This window comes from Chrysochloris asiatica, unplaced genomic scaffold (assembly GCF_000296735.1).
Source record: "Chrysochloris asiatica unplaced genomic scaffold, ChrAsi1.0 scaffold00131, whole genome shotgun sequence".
NCBI classification, from domain to species: domain Eukaryota; kingdom Metazoa; phylum Chordata; class Mammalia; order Afrosoricida; family Chrysochloridae; genus Chrysochloris; species Chrysochloris asiatica.
Genome location: NW_006408649.1, coordinates 353443 through 380642, shown reverse-complemented (window position 1 = coordinate 380642; position 27200 = coordinate 353443). Strand labels below are relative to the sequence as shown.

Sequence of the window (27200 nt, the reverse complement as noted above, 5' to 3'; positions counted from 1 at the left end):
TAATTATTGGTGATTGGAATGCAAATGTTGGAAACAAAGAGAAAGGATTAGTTGTTGGAAAATAGGCCTTGGTGACAGAAATTATTCTGGAGATAGCATGATAGAATTTGCAAGACCTATAATAACGTCTTCATTGCACATACCATTTTTAAAGAAAATAAAAAATGATTATACACATGGACATCATCAAATGGAATACACAACTGTGTAAATGATTACATCTGTGGAAAGAGAGGGTGAAAAAGCTGAAACAAGGCCAGCGTCAGACTACAAAAAGACCATCAATTTTGCTAAAGATAATTAAATAATGGCTGCAACAGTACATTGACAGGGAACTAGCAGATGCAGACAAGGACATAGTAACAGGACATCAGAAGGATCTAGGTTGAAAGTAGAGAATACCAAAAAGATGTTTAGCTGTGCTTTATTGACTACGCAAAGGCTTTTGATTGAATGGATTCATGACAAGCTATGGACAATATTGCAGATAATAAATATTCTGGAACACTTAATAGTGCTCATCAGGAAACCTGTACATAGAACAAGAAGCAGTTAGTCATTCAAACAGAACAAGGGAACACTGAATGCTTTAATGTCAGGAAAGATGTGCTACAGGGTTGTACTATTTCACCATACTTATTCAATCTGTATGGTGAGTAAATAAGATGGATTATAAGAAGTAGAATGTGGCATCAGGACTGGTTCAAGACTCATGAACAACCTGTGGTATGCAGATGATACAACCTTGCTTGCTGAAAGCAAAGATAACTTAAAATACTTACTGACAAAGACCAAAGACCACAGCCTTCATAATAGGTTGCACTTCAATGTAAAGAAAACAAAAATCATCACCACTGGGCCAATAAATAACATCATGATAAATGGAGAAAAGATTGAAGTTGTCAAAGACATTTTGCTTGGATCCACCACCATGGCAGCAGTAGTCACGAAATCAAACACCATATTGCATTAGGCAAATCTGCTGCACAAAGACATTTTTAAAGTGTTCAAGAACAAAGATGTCAGCCTTAGGACTAAAGTGTACCTGACCTGAATCATGGTAGTTTCAACACCCTCATATGCATGTGAAAGTTGGACAATGAATTAGGAAGACTGTAGAAGAACAGATGCATGTGAGTTATGGTGTTGGAGAAGAACATTAAATGTACCATGGACTGTCAGAAAAACAAACAAATCCAGCTATTGGTCTCTCCATGTACAGAAGAAAGTGGAATGTTGAGAACTGAAGATGCTCGGAATCAATCATTCCAACAGACATCAGTCTCCACAATTCTGAAACCAGAATAACTAAATGGTGTCCGGCTACCACTACCAACTGCTCTGAAAGGGATCCCATTAGAAGATCCTGGATAGAGTGACAGAATGAGTAGAATATACATCAATTCTTAAAAAATTTTTTTAAAGAGTAGGCTTACTGGTCAGAAAGAGACTTGAAGTATCTGAGACTAAGACCCTCAACCACCCTTCAGGTCTAGAAAAGAACTCACTCTCTTGACCCAACTTTCACTCTAGCAGTAGATCAGTATATAGGAGGAGTAAAAACACTAGTAAGGTATGCTTGCTATGAATGATGGAATGGTCAATAATTCAAAATCAAAGGAGCAACATGTACCTAAGAACAAAGGTGAGAAGAGATGGGAATGTGGATGGAATGGAAATAAGAGCCACAGGACATAAATAGGATAAATGTTATTCCATGAAGGGGACTGAAAACAAAAACAAAAAACAAATCTGTGTTAGAAGTACAACCAGAATGCTCATTAGAAGCCTAGAAGTCTGTCTTCTAGAGAAGTATATCTCTCATATCTCAGATATATTGTCAGGAAGGACCACTCCCTGGAGACACCCCAAAAGATGTATTGGCACAGTGGCAGCAGCCATGGGCTCAAGCATAGCAGCAATTGTGAGGATGGCACAGGACCAGGCAGGGTTTCATCCTGTTGTACATCAACTCGATGGCGTCTGACAACAACAGCATGTATGACTCAGACTTTAGCTCTGCTGTCACCTAATGAACCCAGTGAAATTCAAAATCGTAATTGCATTTAAATTCTTCTATGATTTGGTTCTCATATTGCAGCAACCCTCCTGTAGATGAAAACTATAAACTGAATACATAAAGCAAGTATCAGAAGCCACTGGAGATGAACAAAAATCAGACAAAACCTGGAGTGTGGTTGCCATCTGGAAGAATGAATGGCACTGCAGAGATTCCCACTTAGCTTTTGTCCTGAGGGAGGATTCTGTCTATTCTATAATGTCCAGACAAAACAGTTAGAAAACCTGCAGTCTTAAATATTGCAGAAAAAAATATAATAGCTGGAAAGTACGGGCGGTTTCTAATAAAACTACACAAATGACTACTTAATGACATAGCAATCCACCCTTATTTTACCAAGAGAAATAAAAACTAATGACCACAAAAAGACTTGTAGAAGAATATTCACAGCAACGTTTTCATAGTAGCTGTAAGCTGGAAACCATCGCAGTATCCCTTAATAAGAGAATGGATAAATAAAATGTGGTATATTATATAATCAACTACTACTCAATCAAAAAAAAAAACCCACAAAACTACTGATACATGGAATACATTAATTTAAAAAGCTTCCACTTTAAGTTGTACCAACTCCTTACAATCCAAATCATACGATCATATTATATGATTCTATTTAATTAAGTCCTAGAATGTTGTTGTTGTTGTTAAGTACCATCGAGTTGGTTCTGATTCATAGGGACCCAGTATAGGGTTTCTGATGACTGGCTGGTAGGTTTGAACGGCTGAACTAGTGGTTCAAACCAACCCTGCTGTCCAGTACATTATCCTGAAGCGTCACACCAGGATTGCAATAGTCCTATAATGGTGGTGGTTATGTGCCGTGGAGTTGGTTCTGATTCATAGCGACCCTGTACAGGGTTTCCGAGTGTAAATCTTTACAGCAGCAGAAAGCCTCATCTTTCTACTGTGGAACAGCTGGTAATTTCGAACCGCTGACCTTGTGGTTCATGGCCTGATTCATAACCACTATGCTAATCTAAACTAAAACTACAGGAGGGGAAGGAGAAGATCAGAATACTAATTGGTTTCCAGGATGTACAAAGGGTATGCTTACTGGGAAGACGCATAAACTTTCAGGGTAATGATAATGTCTATATCTTAATAAAAACATTATACCTTAACATAGCTTAATAGGAGTTAGGCTTACATTTTTGTCTGTTGTTGTTAATGTGCCACTGAGTCAATTCTGACTTATAGAGACCCTGTATAGGGTTTCCAAGAAGCAGCTGGTGAGTTTGAACCATTGACCCTACAGTTCAAAAGAACTTGCAGTCCAGTGCATTAGTCCTCAGCACCACACCAGTACTCCTTGGGTACAAAGGCAGTGTATTCATCAAAACTAATTCAATGGCACACTGGAAATTTTGGCTTTTCACGGCATATAAGTTGTATAGCATAAAAAAAAAAAAACGTAGAAAATATTAACTCTAATTAAAGACATGCATAGTGCAGTGTTCAGGGATGTCTGCAATTTATTTTGAAAAGTATCAAAACATAAAGATGGTAGATAGAAGGATAGATGTATGTACAGCAGTACAGTAAAATGTCAACTGATACAGGTACAGGATAGAGTTTCACTGCTGAATGTTTTTCAACTTTTCTGTGCATTTGAAAATGTTCTTAATAAAATGTTGGGCCAGGAAAAGAGAAAATAATCCTTTGTGGTAACTTTCAAAAACTGGAGTTGCCGTCAGTTATTTATGTCCCAATGCAGGTTTCCTATAAGGTTCTTTTGGACAAATAGGCCTCATCTCCTGCACTAATGCTAGCTGACTTTCTGGTTCTAATAAGCCCATGACCTCCTGGCTGCTCCAAGACTAACTGACAATATTGCTGTCTTCAGGTATACTACCACCTTACATCCTCCCCAGGTTAAAAAGAAAAGGGATCATGTCCTATCCCTGATCCTTAACAGAATATGTTGTTGAAGTAATTTCATGATATCATTTTTTCTCACATACAATCACAGTTAATTTTTCTACAACGCTAGTGAAACTGCAGGTAAATGTGCTGGACTGTAAGAATGGTTTGAAACACAGAGTCAGTGGTTCAAGCTCACCAGCCACTCCTTGGAAATCCAGTACAGGATTGCTATGAGTCAGACCAAATCAACAGTACTTAACAAGAAATGTCTATCCCAGAGAGACTCTGAAGGAACAACTTGATTGTTACAGAAATCAACTGGGGAGCACCACTCTCTTCTCTACCTCCTAACATCAATCTTACTCAGCAATCCTGCGATCAAAGGAGTCTTCCAGAGAAGAAATCAAACCCCACCTACAGGTATTTACAATCCATTTGAAGCACCATATGAAAAAATTATCAGATAAGTGAAGTAGACTGATCTAACAGGGTTTCAATGGGATCTATCAGATGTCAGGTTGACTGCAGATTTGAGTAGGAGTCCTGGTGTGGCGCTGTGGGATAATGCATTGGACTGCAAAGTTGGTTTGAACCTCAAGATCAGCGGTTCAGGCTCACCAGTCACTCCTTGGAAACCCTGTTACAGGGTCGCTATGGGTCAGAATTGACTCGATGGCATATAGCAACAACCTTATATTATCATTTAAGATACAGGAAAAAAAGAAAAAAGTAAGAAAGCTTGCCCTACATTTAGCAGTGTGTATGAATTTAATTTGCAATGCTGGTTCTCAAACCTTTATAATACAGTGCATTTTCTGTATAAATTACACAGTCAAAATCAGATGAACTCTATGCCTAAGTCTCCAAGCACTTAATTCTGTGTGAAACAGTGCCTTGGAAAGAACTCTATGATAAATTTAATTCCAGAATAAAATTCACAGAAGAAAGCTGCTCATATTATATTGATTTGGAAATCATTAGTCATTAAATTATTCATTTAGCTAAATAAATAATGATCAATTTCTTCAAATAGTCTCCATTAAAACATTCTCTTCAATTTTATTTTAAAAATTTAGAGTCTGATTCTGTTGAGCTGTTTCATTTGCATTATGCCTACTTCTGAAGCCAAGTCAACATTTACATTTTCACCATGGTTTTTTAATTGAGTCATTTAACCTATGCCAATTTTTAATTTTGATGAGTTTTTGATAAATATTTGATAAAATAAGCAAAAATATTTATTTCAGATACATTAGCATTATCAAAAGATAGCATATAAAATGGCATAAATTCAAACCTTAAAGGATGACTATTAAAAGCACTATGATTAATTAAATTTAAAAAATATAGTTTCTTAATATATATGGTGTTCCAAATTGTTTTTTCTATTCAACAATACTTAACATTATTTTTACATTATTTAATGGGTTTAGATGCTTTCCTTTGGTAGAATATTAAAATATGAGTGCCAGAAAAGACAATTTGGATAGAAAATTCCTTTACGCCTTTAAATCAAACAGACACTACTAACAATATACATACTCCCAAGCCTGGGATTCAGATTAACTAACAGCACATCCTCAATTCATTATCCCAATGACTAAGGGTTCACACAGTATTATCATTATGAAAAGACTTTTTTTTTTAAATTCCTGCCATGTAGAAAGTACCATATCACCCCATCCCACTACCAAGTTGTGGTAAATATATTAAAACAGATACAGCATTCAGGGTCTGATTTCCAAGTTGAAGAAATGAGATGTCGTCTTAAAAATTACAGGTTAAAAAAAAAAAAAAAATACAGGTAACGGAGGGACTTCTGACAAGATGGCGAACTGGGCAGACACACTGCACTGACTCTCTACAACAAAGGCATGAAGGCCAGCTTGCCAGTTGCTCTGAGAGAGAAATATGAGACTTTCTGATCCTGAAAAGATTTAAAAGCCATGGCCCCAGGTGAGATATGGTCCCAGGTAAACTATGGCTTGGGGTGAACTACAACCCGAATGAGCTAAGGGTCCAGGTGAGCTAGAAGTCCAGGTGAGCTACAGCCTAGGTGAGCTATGAACTGGATGAGCAATGGCCCGAGTGAACTACAATGGCCCAGGTGAGCTATGAAAGTCCAGGTGAACTACAGTCCAAGGTGAACTACGGCTTCATTTGAGCTATAGCTCAGGTGAGCTACAATGGCCCTAGGTGAGCTATGGCCCCTAGTGAACTACAGCCTGGATGAGCTAAGGCCCCCAAATGAACCACAACCCTGGGTGAGCTACAATCTGGGAGATGCCTAATTTCCAAGCAAAAGAACAATTATAGAAGCATATTCAAAACTTCACACATTAAGATAGAAACTCAATCCCAGTGAAGGGTTTGGAATAGGAGGTGGGAAAGATATTTGGATGTGTATGCCATTGTTACTTTAAAACTGAATTATGTAATGATTAAATTTAAAAAAAAAAAGAAAAGAGATAAACAATCTACGGTGATTACAGGGATGGGGTGAGCGAAGGGAAAATTATTCATGGGCTAGAGGGCAGAAACATGTTGATATAGCTGACAGGGCAGACAATATACAATAAGAGGAAGGTGAACAGAGGAAAGATGAAAGTAGCAGAAAACACAGGGAAGAACATATGTGAATAGAGGCAAGTGATGTTAACTGTTGATACATGGAGGGGACTGCAAACAAGTAATGAAGCAAAGTATATGATTCGTTCAATGTAAAACTGATGATCTATTAAAAAAAACAACAGAGAGAGCAAAAGGGAAGTGCACAAGAATGCACAAACTTGCAGATAGTACCCATTCGACCTAGCTTTGATGGCTTGATGATGAGAACTCGACTAGAGAACGATAAAAACAAACAAACAATTTTTGATAAAAGAAACAAGTGTAAATTGCTACAATTTGATGAATCTGACCTATACTTATAGATGTAGTAGCTCAAAATACCAACTGAGAGCAAAGGAGTCTTCACATCAAGTATCAATCCTATCCCCGGAACGTACAGGGTTGACAGGGACAGGCCACGTAGACACTGGCTACCTAAAATGAGGGGGCTATAAAGGCATGAATGTGACTGGCTTACAAGTTTTCAAGAAGAGTTTTGTTTCAGAGTATGCGGAGGAAGGTAGAATCCACACAAAATAGTTTTAATCTTGCCTAGATGGATCTGGTAAAAGGAGATGGGGATGAAATTCTTATGATTCAATAGTGAGTGATCGTTATCATGACTAATTGCAACTGTCACAACTGTAAATGTAGAAGTTTTGTAACAAAAAAATAGGGTACTAGTTAATCTTATGGTCCAGGAACAGAGGACCCTAAGACCATCAATGAAGAAGAGCATGAACAGAATGTGGGACCCTACCCAGAGAAGCAGCGACACCAGAGAAGGAGGCAGAGATGAGGACATGGAGAGAGGGAGCAGCTGAGGACTCTAGACTCATGCAAAGAAAAACACTGTGTGCTGGTGGCGAAAAGACAAGCTAGCAGAATGTGCCCTTTGGTTGTTTAAATGATTATATATTCCTGAGTGTTTTGTGTACACTGCCCCGCCACCTCAAAAAAAAAAAAAAAAAACCCACAAAGGGAATAGAAGCAAATACTGTTGAATGATGATGTACGGACTAGACTGTAATCATTGCAATGAAATCGACGCTCTCCCATGTAAAATATCACTCAATTCACAATAAAAACTTAAAAAAACAATTAAAAACAACAACAACTGATGATCTGTTCTGTAAACCTTCATTCAATTCACATCGAAGGTTAAAATAATATAAAATTAATATATATTAATAAAAATTAAAAAATCATATATATATATGATATTCTGCAAGCTGCCAGATGAGCAAGTATGTTAATTTGAGGAACTGATACATAATGGTTGGGGAGGAGGGGGGTCTAACCACACCCAGGAAACTTAACAAAGCGTCTTAACCATGGTTCATAACAGAATAGCCTAGAGAACTCTAAACAAATGTATGATACTTGAGCCCTACTCCAGAGATTCTAAAATATAGTTTACAATGGAACTCATGGTTCAGTATTTCTTAAAAATACCCTAAGCAAGTCCACCTATGGATCACAATGGTCAAATCATGGACATGGTTTGGGATCTGTTCCACTGTGTATGGGATCCCAATGAGTAGGGGACAACCCCAAAGCTGGTTACAACAATGTGATTGTAGACTATAAACAGGATGCCAACTACTATGGTAGGTTTGAAAAGGTGGTGAAATCTGAACAAATAAATCAATTTTGGAAGAAGTACTGCCAGACTGTGCCTTAGAAACGTTAATGGATAACCTTTATCTCTAGTACTTTAGACATGTTATCAGCAAGGACCAGTTCCTGGAGAAGAGCATCATTTTTAGTTAAGCAGACAGTCAGCAAAAAGGAGCAAGACCCTCAAGGAGATGGACTACCACAGTGACTACAACAACGAGCTCCAACCTAACAACATTTGCAATGATGGCACTGGACCAGACAGTGTTGTTCTGTTGGACATTGTGAGTCAGAAGTGATTCAACTGCAAATAGCAAGTTCAAGGTTAGTAGCCCTCATGGCACAGTGATTAAATGGTTAAAGTACTAACCTAAAGATTTGCAGTTCAAAGCCACCAGCCAATCTGAGTGAGAAGGCACCAGTGTGCTTCCACAAAGATTTACTGCCTTCAAAAAATCCTATGGGCCAGAGTTCTCTTCTGTTCTATATGGTTATTATGAATTGGAATAGTTGCACTGTGTTAGCAAGGAAAATAATGTAGGCCATGGGATTACATTAAGCAAAGGTGCAAAAGAGGGAATCTCTCACCATTATGTAATTAAAGAAGAGCAGTCCAGTGCAGGAACATACATATTCTTATGACTGTTTTATTGATACAGAAACAAAAGTAAAGCAAAAGAGCATACTGCTTTCAGTGCAAGGTTCAAAGGACTTGACTTGGCTCAGAAGTCTTGCATTTCTGTCCCTGAAACAAAACCCATGTGGGAACCATGTCTGACTTCACCTGGCTTCACAAGCGGAAAAGATAATTAAAATCAAAATCAGCCGAAGGCCAATTCCTATGAAGCAGAGGTCAGACCCACTTTCATCCCACAACCTTCTTTACCTTATTCTGACACCAATAATTCCACAGCACTCTCCATTTCACATCAGGCTCAACAATCCATCACAGTGGCCACACAGAACTCCTAACAATACTCACAATTAGGGAAGTGAACAGGGCACAATTTAGGATCAAAATCAACTTATGGGCCAACAGTTCTCCGGTTTGTCATAGTGTAGGCACATCTTACTCTTGTCTTTGACTGCTCAACCATATGGCCTCTTGGCCTCTGCTTCAGTCCTTGGGCCTACAGCCCGGAGCTGCTCTCTCTGCTGCCTCTGCCTTCGCCTCTACCGTCGCTGCTTTTCTAGGTACGGATCGCGCGCTCCACTCATGCTCTAACTGATGGTCTAGGATCTTCTTTATGAAAAACGTTGTCTTTTTAATTTTGAATTACTGATGATTACATGGTGAGCATACCTTACTAATATTGTTGTCCCCTCTACATACCTATCTAGTTCTTGGCTGAAAACTGGGCCACAAGGGTGATTCTAACTGTACAAACAATTATGATAATTACAACCTAAAATACAGTCAACTGATTTAGGAAAATAAAACAAAAAGAAAATAAAGTAATTAAAAGGGGAACAATAGTGCAATTATACACTTCATTACATGTTGTTGTTAGGTGCCACCAAGTGGGTTCCCACTCATAGTGACACTATGCACAATACAACGCAACACTGCCCGGTCCTACACCATCCTTACTCAACATCAATTATAAAATGTACCATGAATTTAACAATAGGTTTTTGGAGGAAAATAACTGAAAATAAATGTACCTATCAATTATGAGATATGCTGATTTCAGAATGATAAGATGTAGAAAAGCACACATCTCAGAAATGAAGAAAACATAATAAAGCCTCTAGTACTAAGCAGGCCCTATATGGAAAAGAAGCTGGAAACATAGGACTTGCCTCCTCTCTCCTCAAATGCAAAACTATTAATTGATAGAAAATGACATGTAAAAATAATTCCAGTATCAGGTAGAGGGGAAAATGGTAATTCTATATAGACCCAGTATGCATTTAGTCTTTCTATAATACAATGTGAATTTACTTTCATTTAGTATGCATTTAGTCTTTCCTATAATACAATGTGAATTTACTTTCAAAAAGCAATGTGCCCAGTTAAATGAAGACATGGTCCAAGCTTACTGGCATTTAAAGATGGCCAATAATATGTAAATACAAGAAGACTGTTTTCTTGCCCCATTTTAACTCTTCTACTGATATCTGGAATATAGGTTAAATAGCTAGAGATTTTGAATCCTTAGAAATTCATTAAGGATAGCAGAACAGAGAAAGATTTAAAGAAGAGACTCTAGGAAACCATCCTAAATTCATGGAGACAAAAAAAAAAAAGGAGGCTAAAGAGTGTGTGTAAATAGTAAGCTATTTTTGCTAAACCTTCATTCACTGACTTAGTTTAAAAAATTTCTACATTGAAAGGTATGCCATCAGCATGAAAAATTTTAAGATGCAATATGCATCTATATTCTATGAAGCAAATAACTAAGTTCTTAACATAGAAAAGCAGGAAAGAAATGAGTATTTATCAAGTTCTCTACTCTGAACCCATCATCTATGATATATTCACTTGAAAATCACTTTAGATAATTAACAGTACAAGCACAAGGATTTTACCTTACTTATCCTATTAATTTGAGTCCTGGTGTGGCACCATAGGATAAGTACTCGACCTCAAGGTCAGTTTTAACTACAAGGTCAGCAGTTCAAACTCACCAGCCACTTCTCAGAAACCCTATACAGGGTCACTTATGAGTCAGAATCTACTCGATGGCACTTAGCAACAACGACCCTATTAATTTCTCAGTACTAGTAAGTATCCTGAAAATAGTAGGTAATCAGTCCATACTTTTTTAAATGACTGAATAAATGAATGATAGCATCAAGTAAAATGATTCTAAATTATGGAAAGCACCCACCACCCCAAACTCTCATACAACGAACCCAGGTGGTATAGTTGTTAAAGTGTTTAGCTAGGAACTGAAAAGAAAGATCACCAGTTTGAACCCACTAATTGTTCTACAGGAGACTGATATGGTAGTCTGTTTCCATAAAGATTACAGTCTTGGAGACCCTGCACGTCTGTATTTCCTTGGTTTAAAACTAGGAAAGCTGTGACCCAGGGTTGTGTTTTTTCACCATATTTATACAATCTGTATGTTGAGCAAATAATATAAGAAGTTGAATTATATTAAGAAGAACATAGCATCAGGATTGGAAAAGATTCATTAACAACCTGCAATATGCAGATGATAGACCCCTGATTGCTAAAAGTGAAGAGGACATAAAATACTTACTGATAAAGATCAAAGACCACCGTCTTCAGTCTGTCTTGTACCTCAATGTTAAGAAAACAAAACTTCTCACCACTGGTACAATATATAATATCCGTACCAATGGAGAAAAGATTGAAGTTGTCAAAGACTTCGTTTTGCTCAGGTCAACCATCAACACTTAGAAAAGAAGCAGTCATGAAATCAAATGTATTTTATTAGGCAAGTCTGCTGTAAAAAACCTCTTTAAAGTGTTCAAGAGCAAAAATGTCCATTAGAAGAGTAAGGTGCACCTGATGCAAACTATGGTCATTTTAACAGCCTCATTTGCATGTGAAGGCTGGACAATGAATGAGAAAGACAGTAGAAGAGTTGATGCATTTGAGTTATGGTATTGGAAGAGAATATTGAAAGTACCTTGGACTGCCAAAAGAACAAACCAATCTGTGCTGGAAAAAGTACAGTGAAATTCAAAAGCCATGATGGCCACACTTTGTCTCTAGTACTTCAGACATATAATCAGGAGGGGCCCATTCCTGAAGAAGAACATCACGCTTGGTAAAGGGGAGGGTCAACGAAAAAGAGGAAGACCACCAAAGAGATAGATTGGCACAGTGGCAGCAGCAGTGGGCTCAAGCGTAGTAATGATAGTGAGGTTGGTGCAGGACCAGGCAGTGTTTCGTTGTTGGGAGTAAGGTTTCTATGAGTTGGTACCGACTTAACGGCACCTAACAACAACAGGGTCTGACTGAGTCAAAATTGACTCAAGAACCAAAGTGTTAACTCTCATTCAGACATATATTTTACTTACTATTCTAAAATGAGTGATAAGTACTGGTGTGACACTGTAGGCTAAGCTCTAGACTACTAACCACAAAGTTGATGGTTTAAACCTACCAGCCACCCCATAGAAACCCTATAAAGAGTAGTTATGAGTGAGAACCAACTCAATGGCATTTAACAACATTGTGGGTTATACACAACAAGGAGCTAGATTTCTTACCTTCTGTTGTTGGAAATACTTCTTCTCCTTCAGTTTTTGTCTCTGTCAGTTTTCCAGTTCTCAGTAATACTTCTGCAAAGCTTTCTACTGGGATGTGCTGATAGGTGTCATAGGTTCCTTCAGACTAAACAAAAAAAGAGGCAGTTAAATGAATTCATAGGGTGGTGAGCATACATTAGCATTCTTTCTATGAACACGTATTTTTTTAAACACCATTATCTATTCTCTGATGATATGAATAACAATTTCCAACTGAAATCAAAATTATAAATATACTTTAATCTCATGAAATGTCAAACAGATGACATGAAGCCAATAACATAAGCAAGACCCAAGAAAAACCACTTACTTTCTCAGAAAAACAATTTTTAAAACTAAACTGCCCCAAACAGTATTACAGTTAAGTCTTAGGATTTTAGGCACATTATGCTTACCTCAGTGACAAAAGGACTGGAGAGTACAGATTCATAAAATGGATGACAGCCTTGTTTTTCTAGACCTTTATTGGCTATGTTTCCAATTTGATAAGTACCACCGAATTCTTGTCCCTGAGTAGAACAAAGTGAACAACAATGAATTAAGAAGACTGAAAAAGAGAGAGAAGCTAATTTACTGAGAGCCCTATAACTGTGCTTTCTGTGATCTAAAGAGTGTCAGAGTGACACAGCTACCCAGCAGAGAATGTAATGACTACATTCTGACAATCGTACTTCATCTCCACCCTATAGCACCTTTTGGCTTCCCTGATCATTTTGACATCAATGAATCAGGAACACAGACTCAACTGGTGTGATAGGCCTGGCCAGTTTTCTATATAATAGTAAGAATAATCATTCTAAACATCACTGCATACATGCTGCTCCCCTGCTCAAAAGACCTTCAGTAGTTCTGAGCAATGCTAACACCCAACCACATGAAATCAGAATTTAGTTGTTCTATAATCTGGCCCCAATGTATTTTTAAAAATGTCATCTTCTGCTATTCTCCTTCACAAACTCTCCTCTCCACCCAAACTGATTTCATTTTATATATCATACTGGTCTCCATTGGATTCTCCCACTGTGAATGTTTTGTCCATGATGACTACCTGGTTAGATCCTACTTGCCCTGCCACTCCAGGCTCAGAAACCTTAGCAGACTGAAGCATGACCAATACAATTTGACACCTTTCATTATTATTCCTACTTCCTCTACAACCATCACCAAGTCAGTGCTATTGTAGACTTGAGCTCTGTGTTACTGAAAAATAGCAAATACTAAGAAATCCCTTCAAGGAGCTCTGATAGCTCAGTGGTTATGAATCGGGCTGCGAACCTTAAGGCCAGCAGTTCGAAACTACCAGCCGCTTTGCAGGAGAAAGAAGAGGCTTTCTGCTCCCGTGAAGACTTACAGCCTCGGAAACCCTGTTCAGGGTTGCTATGGGTTGGAACCGACTTGTCAGCACTTAACAACAAGAAATCCCCTCAGCTCTTTGTCTTTCAAGAAACAGCTTACTGCAGGGATTAGCCTTTTCCATATATCATTATTACTTATTATTACTTAAGACACATGGCTGTTGTAAGGGAAAATACTTGTATGCTCCTGTTGTTCAGTGTTCTCCAGTTGGTTCCAACTCATAGCAACCCTGGATAGGGTTTCTGAGGAGCGGCTGGTGGGTTTAAACCACTGACCTTGCAGTTCAAACTGACCTTGTGGTCGAATGCTTATTCTTCAGCAGCACACAAATCAAAAAAGAAAAAATTAATTCCGCTGGGGGCAAAACAGGTAAGACATCTGCTCCATTTACTTTAGAAAAATCTAAGTCTTTTCTCGGATATTTTTTAAACATATACCAAAAAAAACCCAAAAAACAAAAAACTGTCCCGTTGATTCCAATTCACAGCGACTTTAAAGGACAGAGTAAATTGCCCCATAGGTTTTTAAAAAATTGTAACTCTTTATGGAAGCAGAATCCCACATCTTTCAGTTGGTGGAATCAAATTGGCACATAACCACTGAGGCACTCCCTGAGGACTCCTTTTGGAATGAATGTAAATTCTAAGTAAGTCCCTTGCCAGTTTTACAACCCAAGGATATTCCCTCAAGGACCTGGGAGCCTTCTCACTGAAAATGCAACCATTAAAAAGTGAGCACTCCTGTATCCCAATTTCTGTGGGGTGGTATGTGCTTTACTCAAAGATGCAAAACTATCTCCTGTCATATAGATATGTTTATCTTACATTTGGATACAGTAAATTAGCAAGCACAGATAACTATCACTTGATTCTCCAATTACCAGGTCAATTTAGGATTAACTAAGCTCTGGTAGCGTAATGGTTACGAGTTGGGCTGCTAAACTCAAGGTCAGCAGTTCGAAACTACCAGCGGTTGCGCAGAAGGATGAGGCTTTCTGCTCCTGTAAAGATTTATAGCCTTGGAAACCCTGTACAGGGTCGCTCTGGGTAGGAACCGACTCCACAGCACATAACAACAACAACGTGGCTTGTTGGTGAAACTGCTGTGGTGCGGCAGTAATGCACTGGACTATTGGGTCCATTTGAACCGCAAGGTCAGGGTTCAAACTCACCAGCTGCTCCCTGGAAATCACATACAAGTCACTAGGAGTCAGAACCAACTCAACGGCACTTTAAGAACAGCAACTTGTTGAGTCACTAGCACTCCTGGTGCGGCACTAGTTTCAGCACAGGACTGCGAACCAGAAGGTCAGCAGTTCAAACCCACCATCTGCTCCTTGGAAACCCTATACATCGTCACTATGAGTCAGAATTGCTTGACTGCATTTTATAATAACAATGTTGGTCTCTAAAGAGCCCTGATGGCCCTGTGGGTTAAGCTTTGGCCTACTAACTGAATAGTTGACAGTTCAAACCCACTAGCCACTTGACAGACGAAAGATGAGGCTATCTGCTCCTGTAAAGATTTAGACTCAGAAAGCCTAGATAGTGCTGCTCTAAGTCAGAACCAACTTGGTAGCAGTGAGTTGGGGCTTTTATTACATGGGTCACTGTGAGTAAAAATTGACTCAGTGGCAGTGGGTTTGTTTTGCCTCTAAGTTTGATATATGGTCTGTCAAGTCCTCTTACTTAAGGACTGTTGTTAAGTGCCATCAAGTTGGTTCTGACTCATAGCAACCCCATATAGGGTTTCCAAAGAGCAGCTGGTGGGTTTGAACTGCTGACCTTGTGGTTCGCAGTCTAGGACTGATCCCACAGAGCCACACCAGGAGTCCCACTTAAGGACTAGCTACCGTTTACCTTGAGGCCACACATGAAACAGGTTATGGCCACGATGACCTTACTGTTCCCCTCAGCTTTAATAAATTTTAGACAGGCTGCTTCCTGCCTCATTTCCTGCTCAAACCTAATCTGACAGGATCACACACAACATAGTCACAGCAAAAGAAAGCATCCTAAGCCAGTAAGTCACGCACCCACCCCCTAATCAATTTCTCTGACAGCCTCTTATAATTCGCCTCCAGTCCACTGTATCCCCTAAGTATCCTTCTTCCCTTTGTTTTCAATGGAGTTGAGTGTTTAGTTCTAGTCTCTCTCCCCTATTGCCACAGCATTTCAATAAAGTCATCCTTGCCTGTTCAAAAATGCCCAATGCAATTTTCTTTGAAATCCACAGGAATGCTTTCAAGACATGTCATCAGTATTCCTCCTTAGTAAATACCTTAATATCCCTAGAGTAGTTAATTACCTTTACATTTTACTCTCTTCAAATAAACTCTAAAGTTCCTTACTAGAAGAGTCAACTAAAATACATTTACCCATTCCTACAAAGTTTATTGAGCACTTATTTTATGCCAAGCACAGTCTCAGGAAAAATGGAAATCTGGTGTTATAAATGATGATAAATATTACAGCTTATATGTAGCACTGTAAAATAAGGCAATGGACCACAAGATCAGTATGAACCAAAAGGTCGGTGATTCAGTCTCACCAGCCACTCCTTGGAGACCCTACACAGCGTCACTGTGAGTCAGGATCAACTCAACAGCACTGAACAACAACATCAGGAACAATAATATATGAGGGGGCTTCAAAAATTTCATGGAAAAATGGCATTCTCTTAATTCCATTTCTCCGTGAACTTTCTGAAGCCTCCTTATATAGTAGGAGGTGTTTTACATTTAAAAATTTCAAAGTCCAACAGATGAGACAATAAAGTAACCATAATCCAGTATAACACATTGCAATGATAAGAATGACAGAGATTTATCCAAAGATAAACATACATCATCTCATGTCCAAGTTGTTTGGGCCATCACTGTTACTCCTCCCCTTTATGACATAATCCATATGCAGAACAGGAGCAGGGCCACCAAATACATCCTCAAACCAACCACTTCCCACTTCCATCACTGCTACCACTCAAGTCTAAACCATCATCATCTCCCACTCAGGGTAATAGTAACCTGCCCCTTTGCTTTAACTATTGATCCCCTATAGTCAGCTCTCCACAAAGTAGTTAATCTAATTAAAAGTAAAGTCAGATCAAATAAGCGTACTCCTAAATTTCTCCAAAAGCTGTCCATCTTACCCAGAATAAAATCTACTGTCCTTATCATTTTCTATAAGATTTTATAAGGGTTCCAGACCACCTTCCTGATCTCACTGCCTCTCAGTCTCCCCACTGCTCAGGTTGGCCACCTTTATGTTCTGCAAAAATGTTAAGCATGGTTACTACACAGGGGCTTTGCAGTTACTTTACTTGTCTCAATCAGCTTCTGGCTCAAAATGACTTCTCCTCTGAGAAACCTTACTTCCCTATCTAAAACAACCCTGCTTTCTGCCAATACCATTTCTTATTCCTGCTACCTTACTTAAATTGTCTTCATAATATTCATTACCACCTGCCATTACATTACATAAATATGTTGTGTGCATCTTTGTTTCTCCTACTGAAATATAAGTTCCACAGGGGAGTTAAATTAGACTAAATTTCCAGAGGCCAGCATGGTACTTACACATAGACAATGCCTGATAAATATTTAATGAATGAATGAATACAATACTCAATGAAAATTTAGAGGGAACTGATAAAAAAGAGATGTATGTTTCTATTTTCTCTTGGTTTTCTACTGTAAAAACTAAAGGATTTCACTGTGAGGATACAGATAAGGCAACAGAGGAGCAATCAATGGGTTAAAATGTCAAAGAAAGCATAACTCACTCAACTACCTTAACCTCTGTTTCCCATATGGTAGAAAATAATCTATTAAACTGCACTCTTTGCTCACAGCACCCAACCTGGCTCCTAGCACTTTTTATAGACTACTGGTCTATAAAAATACAGCAAAAACTAGCAAATATAAACAAAATGATTTTATTTTGTCTCAGAAAATTTTTAATTTTGACATGTAAGTTAAATCTTACTCAAATCTTATCAAGTGACCTTTGCAAGTACAATCTTCACTTGGTATCTCTGAGGATATTTGTTTCAGGACCCCTACAGATATCAAAATCAAAACCCCTTACATAAAATGACACAGAACTAGGAGGCTTCAAAAAGTTGTGGGAAAATGGAATTAAATGATACGGAAAATTTGCAACAAACTTTTGAAGGCTGCCCAGGATAATGTACTGGCTGCAAGGTCAGTTTGAACTGCAAGGATGGAGGTTCAGACTCAATAGCCACTACTTGGAAACCCTTTACAAGGTCACTGTGAGTCAGAACTGACTTGATGGCACATAACAACAACAACATATATGCCTCACATGGATGTGAAAGCTGAACAATGAATAAAAAAAACACACACACACACAAAGAAGACTCGATGTCTTTGAAGTATGGTATTGGTGAAGAATATGGCTACCAGAAGATTAGATAAATCTATATTGGAAAAAGTATAGCCAAGAATGCTCCCTAGAAGCGAGGATGGTCAGACTGCATCTTATATTCTTTGGGCATGTTATGAGAAGGGACTAATCCCTGAAAGACATCCTAATTGGTATAATGAAAGAGAGGGTCAGTGAAAAAAGAAGGTCCTCAGTAAGAATGGACTGATGTAGTGAGTACAATAATTGGCTGAAACCTAAAAGAGACGGTGAGGATGGTGCCAGAGCACACAATAGTTCTGTTGTCCTGTGCATCACAAACATCTCCACGGCACTTAAAAACAACAGTATTAGCTTATTATCTACGCACATTCTTCATATAATTTAAATTATCAGTAAAATACCTAATACAATGTACATGCAGCACTTAACCAACCCTCTTAGCCTTTGAAGGGTTACTGTGACCATTCTATGATTTTTAGGAGCCCAGTTTCCCCAATATTTTCAATCTGTGGTTGGCTGAGTCTGCAGATGAGGAGCCTGTAGTTAGGAAGAGCTGACTGTACTTCTTACGAGTATATTACCTCACATCAAATAGATTAAGCATTTTCTACCTGATAGGATGCAAAGAGTACTTAAGAGATTATGTCAATAATCTTGAGACAATAAATATGTAACAATCGTGAAAACCAGTGAAGAACGATGCTGATGAATGGATATAAACCACATGTGACTGATTTAAAAAACAAACAAACAACCCAGCAGCACTGCCTACTTGAAGGGGTCGAAGGTAAGTTAAAGACTTCTTCCACCAACGCCCATCACTGACAGCTTGCAGCACTGCCTTGGTGGTGGTTGTGGTGTTGGAAAGAACTTTCATGGTCTTAGCAGTGGTCCAGTGGAACAGGTCAGCTGAACTGCCTGGCGCATTTAGTTCATCCTGTGATTTAAAAAAAAACAGGCAAGTCAGAAATGTAAACTGTCCTGAAAACAGTGAACAGAAAGTATTACAATGACTAAGTTAAAATATGTCTTTAAGCATGAAGATATAGAATTATACATTTAAAAATCCATTTATGTTACTAACCAAAAAAGTGAAATACAGTATTGTTTCTAATATTTCATCAAATAAAATTTTACTTCAATAACTTCCCAACATTATCATCACTTTTTAAAGAACACAGATGCCACCATCTAAAACAAGGCACAAGATTTCTAATTCAATACCTACAAAGGTGGCAGGCAAACAACAAGGGGCTCCCACCTCCATCTACTAAAGCGAGGCTGCTACAACTAATGGAGATTAGGGAACAAGCTTTGGGGAAGAGTACACTCAGGAAAGTTTCTATGTCAATATCTACTCTTCCCTCAATCCTCATGTCTAGTGAAGGGACCCATGGGAGCACTCATATGTGAGCATGGCAGATATAATGCACTACAGCCTGCTACACACGTGAACAAGATAAAACCTGAAAACCCAGTAGTCATCTGTTAGTTTGCTATACTGTGGTGGCTTGTGTGTTACTGAAGATAAATTGGAAGCCTCAAGTTGAAATAATGAAGGATTTTACAGGCCAAATATTGAATGATGCAGAAAGCATCAAGTGAAGATGGAAGGTAAAAACAGACTCAAAGTACAAAAAAAAGCTTCAGTTGATGCTCATCTGTTTCATGAGATAGCATATGGTCAAGATCCAAGGGAACTGAAAGAAGAAATCCAAGCTGTACTGAAGGCATTGGCAAAAAACAAAGTTCCATGAATTGATTGAATGCAAACTGAAATATTCCAACAAACTGATGCAGCACTAGAGTCATTCACTTGTCTATGCAAAGAAATATGCAAGACAACTATCTCATCAATAAATTGGAAAAGATTCTTATTTGTGCCAATTTCAAACAAAGGTGATTCCACAGAATGTGGAACTTATCTAATAATATCATTATTATCACATGCAAATAAAATTTTCTTGAAGATAACTTAAAAACATTTGCAGCAGTACATTGACAGGGAGCTGTCAAAAATTCAAGCCAGATTCAGAAGAGGACATGGAAGAAGGGATATAATTGCTAACATCTGATGAATTTTGGCTGAACCAGAGAATAACATAAGTGCTTTAATGGCTATGCAAGGTCATTCAACTGTGTAGATCATAATAATTTATAAGATAACACTGCAAAGAATGCATATTCCAGAACACATAATTGAGCTCATGAGGAGCCCCATACATAGACCAAATGGTAGTAGGTCAAACAAAACAAGAGGATAAAGAATGGTTTAAGATCAGGAAAGGTGTGTGCTAGGGTTGTATCCTTTAACCATATTTATTTATTAAATCTGTATGCTGAGTAAATAATCCAAGAAGCTGGATTACATGAAGAAAAGGCATCAGAATTGGAGAAAGGCTCATTAACACCAGCAACATGCAGATAACACAACCTTGCTTGCTAGAAGCAAAGTAGACTCAAAATACTTATGATGAGAATCAAAGACACAGGATAGTCTTCAGTATGGATTGTACTTCAATGTAAACAAAACAAATATCCTCACAACTGAACCAAATAAGGAATATTATGATAAATGGAGAAAAGATTGAAGTTATCAAAGACTTTATTTTGGTTGGATCCATAATCAAGATTCTTGGATGCTGCAGTCAAGAAATCAAACATACCGCATTGGGTAAATCTCCAACAGAAGACCTCTTTAAATGGTTAAAGAACAAAGATGTCAGTTTGAGAACTAAATTGCACCTGATTCAGGCTATAGTGTCTCCAACTGCCTCATATCCATGGGAAAGTTGGTTAATGAACAAGAAATTTGCAGAAGAATCAATGCATCTGAATCATGGTGTTGGCAAAGAACATGGACTGACACAATAACACACATATCTGTGTTGGAAAAGTACAGCCAGATGTTCCTTAGAAGCCAGACGGTGAGGCTTTGTCTTTCATAATCTGGGCATGTTGTCAGAAAGGACCAGTCCCTGGAGAAGAGCATCATGTTTGATAGAGTAGAGTCTGAAAAAAAAGAGGAAGACCCCTCACAAGATGAAGTGACATAGTAGCAGCAACAATGGGCATAAACTATAAGACAACAACTGTAAGGATCAGTCAATGTTTCATTCTTTTGTACATAAGATAGCTATCAGTCAAAACCAACTCCACTAACACCAACAAGAAACCAGCTACCAAAAGTGAGAAGCAGAGGTGGTTACTTTAAGACCAGCCCATAATTAAAGCTATTTTCAACAGAGGATGCGCAAGTGTTTCCCATGGACTCAAAGTGGGCCTTTGAGAAAAGAGCAGAATTGGAAATCTAAGATTCTGTCAAAGAGAACCACACAAGAGGGGCCAGGAAAACTCAGGAGATAAACAGCAGAAGTATTACCACTGGAAAATTATGAACAAAAAGGCAATCCTAAATGTCTCATTCAAGGAAACGGAAGAGGGAGGCCCAGAAACAGGACAGGGGCATTAGGAAAACAAAAACAAATCAGTTCATTAGAGGAAAAAAATGTATTAAACATCCACTAAGCCCATAAATAGGGCTGTGAACCATACATAAGGTCAGCAGTTTGAAACTACCAGCTGTTCCGCGGGAGAAAGATGAGGCTTTCTGCTCCCATAAAGACCTATAGCCTCGGAAACCCTGTGCAGGGTCACTATGAGTTGGAACCGACTTCACAGCACATAACCACCACCACCAAGTCCACAGCAGAAGCCCTGGTGGCACAATGATTAAGTGCTCAATCTAACTAAAAGGTCAAAAGTTCAAATTCACCAGCTACTTCTTGGGAGAAAGATGAGGCAGTCTGCTTCCTTAAATATTACAGCTTTTGAAGCCCTATGGGCATTTCTACTCTGTCCCATAGGGTTGGTATGAGTAGGAATCAAGTCTACAGCAGAGGGTTTGGTTTTGTTATTTTACAAAAATTAAGAGTATAATATAAAATGAATTTCAAAGCATTTAGAATCAAGTTAAGAGGCAGCCATTGCAAACAAGAAGTAACAGTAAAACAAATGCCAGACCAGTTAGTTTTGTAGCATAAACTCTAAGTATGATTAAACTGATCATGAATCTAAGGGAGCGCTATCATCCCATTATACTGTCCTTCATTAATGACTCTGCAACACTTAACGATACTCTTATATTACTGTGCTCATCTGTTATGGTTGTTTGTATTGTGTGTACCCACTTCCCACTAGAAGGTCAGCTCCATGGGAAAAAGAAGCTTAACTATTTTGTTCATTGTTCCCAAGAGGTATGAATGATACCTATCAAATAGAAGCATCTTAATAAATAATATTGAAAAACATACTAGTTTTAAAATAACAATATTGAAAAATATAAAATCAGAAGAAAAACTAAAACAGAAAGACATAAAGAACTGAGAGAACTTTGCATCATCTAGGATAAACCTAAAAGTGCAGTGGCTCTATACGATAAGCAATGGACTGCAAACTACAGTGTCTGCAGTTTGAGCTCGTCACTGGCTTCTCGGGAGAAAGATGATGCTTTTTGCTCCCTTGAAGATTTAAAGCCTCAATCCTTATACAGACCGGGTCGCTAAGAGTCAAAACGAACTCCAACAACACTTAACAACAACAGGCTACAACTGTCAGGATCAACCCAAACTGATTTTTCAGAGACTATCTAGAAATCTTTCACTGCTTAACAGCTGTGATCTTTTCTATAATTTCTTTTAAGCCAAATTAACTGTTGATAGTAAAATACATTTGTAATTAATATTAGTTGAAGGCAATACAACAAGGAAGCCTATTCCCATAGCAACAAAAATTACCAAGCTGGAGCAACGTGGAACAGAATCTTTTCATATAAATTTTAGAAATTACATAGTTCACTCATGAAAGCTTGCGAATGTGCACTGAGATCTCCGATAGTTTACTCAGTAGGGACAGTTTATTATTTTCAGGTTTTCCTGTGTAGAGAGGCAAAGTCAGTAATTTGATGGTGTTAGGGAGCTATGTAGGTGTTGCTAACTGCTGTCAAGTTGGTTCTGACCCATAACAACAATCCTATAAAGGGTTTCCAGGGAGCAACTGGTGAGCTTAAGCCACCGACCTTGCGGTTCAAGCCGACTTTGCAGTCCAGTGCACTAACCCACAGTGCCACACCAGAACTCCATGGAGGGAGTTACTGGTGTACATAAAAATAAATTATCCAAGAGTCTCTCTTATATTAACCACATATCTTACACAGGTATTCCTTAAGGGTATTTTTAATATGACAAAAACTATTATAAATTCTATTTTTTCTTAACACTTATGTTAAAGGATGTTTTATTTTACTATGTTTCTAAAACAATTTTACCTTTGCTCCAGATGTAGAATAAATAGTGTTCTTCATTAAAAAAAAAAAAAACAACTTGTGAAAGAAAAAAAAGTCAAAGTATATTAAGTAATCCCATTAAGAAATGTTTATAAAGTAAGCATTGGGTTCTTTAATTTTTTTTAACCAATATGTTATTGTTGTTGTTATTGTCAAATGTCATCAAGTCAGTTCTGACTCATAGCAACCCTGTATAGGATTTCCGAGGAATAGCTAGTGGGTTTGAACTGCTGTCCTTGCACCTCAAACTGACCTTGCAGTCCAACACAGTATCCTGCAGTGCCACACCAGAACTCTAATATAATATCCCAGCAATGTGATGCATGTGTTTGAAAATAATTTTAAAATATTATTAAGATTACTTAATAAATATATTACTTATCTTAATAATGTTATAGTGACCCACACAAAGGTAAAAAGGACTTAAATCTACCCTGAAAAGTTAAAAAGCACTGCTTTCCATTCAAACAAATGGATGACTAATCATGTTTAAAAGGTTTATAAAGTGGAACCTCCTGCCAATCTTGAAGCAATCAGCTACAATTTGAACTCTCCATTTACTAATTTGAGAGATTACATGCTGAGAAACATGCCAGTACATTAACAATTAGCTGTCTTTTAAATATAAATAAAGCTAACTTTATCTGCTTTTGATCAAAGAAAACTATTACTTATTCTAAAAAAATAAAGTTCTTTACACAGTGTTTATCTACTTAGACATATTTATTGTTACTATATCATTTATAGAAAAAAACAATAAGATCAAAATTCACAAGTATTTTTGCTACTGAGAAGATGAATTGATTAGGCTTTTTATGTCTACATTACATCATTCATCAAGACATAATTTAAGTATTGAAAAAAATAAAGAAATCACATAATCACTTAATAATTGCCATGATATCATCACATACAGAGTACTTAGGGGAAATGTAACATTTTACATGGCAGATGCCAAGTATGCTGTTGTTAGATGCCATCCAGTTGGCCCCAACTAATACTGTGGTGTTGTGGGTTAATGCACTGTACTTCAAGGTCAGTTTGAACCACAAGGTCGGTTATTCAAGCTCACCAGATGGTCCTTGAAAATCCTATACAGGTCATTATGAGTGGGAACAAACTTGACAACAACAACAGTCACCCTATGCAAAACTGTTATATTTCAGCTCATTGTTGCAGCTGCCACTATTATCTATCTCATTGAGGGTCTTCCTCTTTTTGAATGACCCCTCTACAATAGCAAGTATGATGCCCTTCCCTCCTAATAACATTTCCACAGTACACAAGACAGTGTCATAGGATCCTCTCTTCCAAGGAGTATTCTGGCTGTACTTTTTCCAAAACGCATTTGTTTGTTCTTCTCTGGCAGTTCAAGGTATTTCCAGCATTCTTCCCAAACACTGTTCTTCAAATGCATAAATTCTTCTCTGGTCTTGCTTATTCATGTTCTAGCTTTCCTGTTCATAAATGAAAACACCACAGCTAGGGCCAGGCACAGTTTAGTCCTGGAAGTGACATACTTTGCTCTTTAATACTTTAAAAAGATCTTTAGAAGCAAATTTGCTTAATGCAGTACATCTTTTGATTTCCTGACTGTTGCTTCCATGAACGCTGAGTGTGAGATTTGCTGAAAATGGTATTTGCAGTGAATAAATCAGTACTCTGGCAAAATTCTATGCAATATCTAGTTTTATTTCTGTCATCAAGGTTACATTTTCCAACTACTGATGTCTCTTCATTGTTTCCAAATTTTGCATTCCAATCACCAGTAATTATGAATGTATTTTGATTGCATGCTTGAGCAATTAGTCACAAAAAGTTGGTGGAAATTTTTTCTAATTTCTTCATCATTGGTTTTAGTGCTGGTCCGTGAATTTGAATAATATTTGTATTATTTGGTCTTCCTTGTAGGTCCATAGGTATTATCTCATCAAAGGCAGTATTAAGATCTTGAAATGCTCTTTTTGAAGATAAATGATGCAATATTACTCCTCTGCAATTTTTTATTCCATGCAGAGTAAACCATATGATTGATTGTCCAAGGCAAAATAGCCAATTCCCATCCATTTCAGCTCATTAATGCCTAGAATGGAATCCTGGTTTGACCCTGTAGACGAAGCACTGGACTTCCAATTTTCCATAATTCATACATTCCACGTTCCTATAATTAATGCAGGTATACAACCACTTCTTCTTTTTTTTGAGTCAAGTCCCATCAGCAGATGAAGGTCTCAAAAGCTTTGCTCCATTTACATCATTAAGGTTGATTTTCCTTTGAGGAGGTAGCTCTTCCTCAGTCATTATTTTGATTGCTTTCAAACCTGAGGAGCTAATCTTCTGACACTGTACCAGAAAATGTTTCACTGTTATTCATAAGATTTTTAGTGGCTAATCCCTTTCTAAAATTGACCAACATACATTCCAGAAGTAATGACAGTTAATGACAATTGGACTAGTAAGGTTGGAAATAAAAAGAAAGGATCAGTAGTTAGAAAATATGGCCTCGGTAATAGAAACAATGCTAGAAATTGCATTCTAGAATTTTGCAAGACCAATGACTTCTTCATTGTAAATACTTTTCAAACAACATACGTGAATACTGTATGCATGGGTCTTCCCAGGTGGAATACACAGAAATTAAATTGATTACATTGGTGGAGAGAGATGGTGGAAAACCTCCATCTCATCGGCCATAATAAGGCCAGGTATTGAATGTGGAACAGACCATTAAATGCTCTTATGCAAGTTCAGACTTACATAAATATGACATTAAACATATCCCTCATGAGTTTAGAGATCATAGCAAGAACAGATTAGATGCATTAGACACTAATGACCAAAGAACAGAAGAGTTGTGGGATGACATCAAGAACATAAAGGAATAAAGCAAAAGGTCATTAAGATGACAAGAAAGGAAAAAAAGATAAAAATGAATGTCAGAAGAAACTAGGAATCTTATTCCCCAGTATAAATATGCTAAAGCAAATGGAAGAAATGAGGAGGTAAAAGAGCTCAACAGAGTATTTCAAAGGGCAGCTCAAGAAAGCAATGTCAAGTATTATAATGAAATGTGCAAACATCAGGAGTTAGAAAACCAAAAAAAAGTAAAACACTCAGCATTTCTTAAGCTGAAAGTACTGAATAAAAAATTCAAGCTTCGACTTGAAATACTGAAACATTCTATGGGCAAAATATTGAAAGATGCAGAAAGCATCAAAATAAGATGGACTACAAAGTCATTGTACCCAAAAGACCTGGTTGATGTTCGACCATTTCAGGAAGTAGCATATGATCAAAAGCAAATGGTGCTGAAGGAAGAAGTCCAAGGTTCACTAAAGACACTGGCAGAGAAAAAGGCTCTAGGAATTCATGGAAATATTTCAACAAACTAAAGCAGCACTGGAGGCACTCACTCACCTATGCCAAGAAATTTGGAAGAAAGCTATCTGGACAAGTGATTGGAAGACACCCATTATTTGTGTGCATTCTAAAGAGAGGTGACCCAAAGGGAGTGTGGAAGCCATTGGACAATGCCATTAGTATCACATGCCAAGTAAAATTTTTGCTAAAGATAATTTTCTGGAACACCTAATTGAGCTCATGAGGAACCTCTATATAGACCAAGAGTCAGTCGTTCAAACATAACAAGGGGATACTGAATGGTTTAAAATTAGGAAAGGTGTGTGCCAACGTTTTTTTTTTTTTT

At 37.7% G+C, this 27200-nt stretch overlaps 1 protein-coding gene across 1 annotated transcript in view; it reads right to left on the bottom strand.

Annotated features, from left to right (window-relative positions):
* NBAS (neuroblastoma amplified sequence) overlaps window positions 1–27200 on the bottom strand; it is a gene marked incomplete at its 5' end in the record, with an annotated part of 556069 nt that overhangs the window by 216838 nt on the left and 312031 nt on the right. The window contains 3 exons of the mRNA XM_006869470.1: window positions 12365–12488; window positions 12799–12912; window positions 18923–19087. Of these exons, the coding sequence (XP_006869532.1) occupies window positions 12365–12488; window positions 12799–12912; window positions 18923–19087 (403 nt within the window). The remainder of the gene's footprint in view (window positions 1–12364; window positions 12489–12798; window positions 12913–18922; window positions 19088–27200) is intronic.